The sequence below is a fragment of the Babylonia areolata genome, chromosome 24 (genome assembly GCF_041734735.1).
Source record: "Babylonia areolata isolate BAREFJ2019XMU chromosome 24, ASM4173473v1, whole genome shotgun sequence".
Taxonomy (NCBI): Eukaryota; Metazoa; Mollusca; class Gastropoda; order Neogastropoda; family Buccinidae; genus Babylonia; species Babylonia areolata.
In genome coordinates this window covers 8,171,611-8,174,110 of record NC_134899.1, presented here as the reverse complement: position 1 = coordinate 8,174,110, position 2,500 = coordinate 8,171,611, and the positions used below count along the sequence as shown (strand labels likewise).

Here is a 2,500-nt window from a genome sequence, read left to right as displayed (position 1 = left end):
CCGACAGATTATTCAAAATTCCAAGACTGTTTAAGGTCTACAATTACTCTCGCACCGAATACACAGGGCTGTTTCGGGCACACATTCGCACATCAACAGCTTGAAAAATGCGTTCGAAAAATATATCTTTTAGACAGCAGATCACATTTATTCAGTGGTTTATGAATGAAAGCTGTAAGTTTCCATTGTAAAAAAAAGAAAGAAAGAAAGAAAGAAGAAGAAGAAGAAGAAAAAAAAAAAAAGAGCAAGAAAGCGTATCTTGTGATGAGTGCTGTTCATATCATAGGTTGCACACACCACAATTTGCCGACAGTATCAGTAGCTCAAGGAGGCGTTACTGCGTTCGGACAAAATCCATATACGCTACACCACATCTGCCAAGCAGATGCCTGACCAGCAGCATAACCCAACGCGCTTAGTCAGGCCTTGAGAAAGAAAAAGAAGGAAAAAAAGCGGTAAATGAATATCTTCTCTCTCTCTCTCTCTCTCTCTCTCTCTCTATATATATATATATATAAAGAAGAAAGAGGAAAAAGAAAAAAAAGATAATAATAATAATAATAATAATATAACACCACCACCACCACCACCAATAATAATAATAATCAATGGAAATCGAATAAAAAGACAATAATGATAACAAATAAACAAATAAATTAGCAAACAATTTTGTCGACAATTCAACATCAGTTCACCTTACCCCCCCCCCCCCCCCCCACAAGAAGAAAGACTGTGCAAGTTGCGAGGCGGTCCTTAGATTTTTGTGTAACCCTGTGCATTGACTCATCCGAGTGATAAACAATAGACATCACAATTAAACTAGGTTTCGTTAGCTGCATCTAAGTATAGTTTGACACACCACAGGTGGCGCATGCTTTGTAGATACAGTCAGTGAGACGTGGAAGTGGGATTGTAGCATAAACGATTTGTTTTGAAAAAAAAACTGACAGATTTTCTGATAATTTGTTCGTGTACTGATGCAATTAAAAACAAACAAACATACAATCTATGCTGACGGGGAAGCTTTTAATATGTCAGTGGTATGTACTGCATTCTGAAGTTGTACATGACAGGATACGATCAAACGAAGAGCACTTTTTCTTTCTCCTTCACGGAATGTGGACATCTATGTGCTGGTGTGGAAGTAAGCGAGTTTTGAATGATGTCGTGAGTGTGTGCAGTAAAGTTGTAGGAGTGAGACAAGCTAGTATGCAAGAGCTGTATGAAAAGCGAGTGGTTCAGAAAGCCAGGCAGATAATTAATTACTGACGACACACATATTTTAGCCAAGAACTATGAACTGTTGCCATCAGGACGACGCTACAGAATGTTTAAAAAAAAAAAAAAAAAAAAAAAAAAAAAAATTCAGGGCTCAGTTCACTTTTTAAATTAATAACTATGTACGCGTGCGTGCGTCACAATGTGTGTGTGTGTGTGGGGGGGGGGGGGGGGGGGGGGGGGTGCGCGCGCGCGCGCGTATGTGTGTGGGTGTGTGTTTGTGTGTGTGTGCGCGCGCGTGTGTGTGTGTGTGCGTGTGTGTGATCATGTTCACGTGCGCGCGTGTCTCATCTCATCTGATACATACCAAGGAGTACTTCTCAATGTCCTCATACAGAACGGCCACCGTCTTCCAGCCAAAATTGTTGATGAACATACGTCTGGCCGGTACCAGGGCCGAATCGGCCAGAGCCAGGCGGAAAAATGTCCGGTACTTCTCTCGGTCACCCAGCGCAGGAGACGTGGCCGCGTAGGAGATCTGTTGCACAGAAAAAAGGAACATTGTAGGAGGTCTGCTGCACAGAAAAAGGAATATTGTAGGAGATCTGTTGCACAGAAAAGTGAACAATGTAGGAGATCTGTTGCACAGAAAAATGAACAAAGCAGGAGATCTATTGCACAGAAAAAGGAACATTGTAGGAGATCTGTTGCACAGAAAAGTGAACATTGCAGGAGATCTGTTGCACAGAAAAAGGAACATTGTAGGAGGTCTGTTGCACAGAAAAAGAACATTGTAGGAGATCTGTTGCACAGAAAAAAGAACATTGTAGGAGATCTGTTGCACAGAAAAAGGAACAGTGTAGGAGATCTGTTGCACAGAAAAAGGAACATTGTAGGAGATCTGTTGCACAGAAAAAGAAACATTGTAGGAGATGTGTTGCACAGAAAAGTGAACATTGTAGGAGATCTGTTGCACAGAAAAATGAACAGTGTAGGAGATCTGTTGCACAGAACAAGGAACGTTGTAGGAGATCTGTTGCACAGAAAAAAGAACATTGTAGGAGATCTGTTGCACAGAAAAATGAACATTGTAGGAGATCTGTTGCACAGAAAAAGGAACATTGCAGGAGGTCTGTTGCACAGAAAAATGAACATTGCAGGAGAGGAGGTCTGTTGCACAGAAAAGTGAACATTGTAGGAGATCTGTTGCACAGAAAAAGGAACATTGCAGGAGAGTTGTTGACACAGAAAAGGAACATTGTAGGAGAGTTGTTGACACAGA

At 41.2% G+C, this 2,500-nt stretch overlaps 1 protein-coding gene across 1 annotated transcript in view; it reads right to left on the bottom strand.

The window, feature by feature from the left end:
• LOC143299155 (uncharacterized) overlaps positions 1-2,500 on the bottom strand; it is a 352,942-nt gene that overhangs the window by 121,261 nt on the left and 229,181 nt on the right. The window contains exon 3 of the mRNA XM_076612285.1: positions 1,586-1,756. Within this exon, the coding sequence (XP_076468400.1) occupies positions 1,586-1,756 (171 nt within the window). The remainder of the gene's footprint in view (positions 1-1,585; positions 1,757-2,500) is intronic.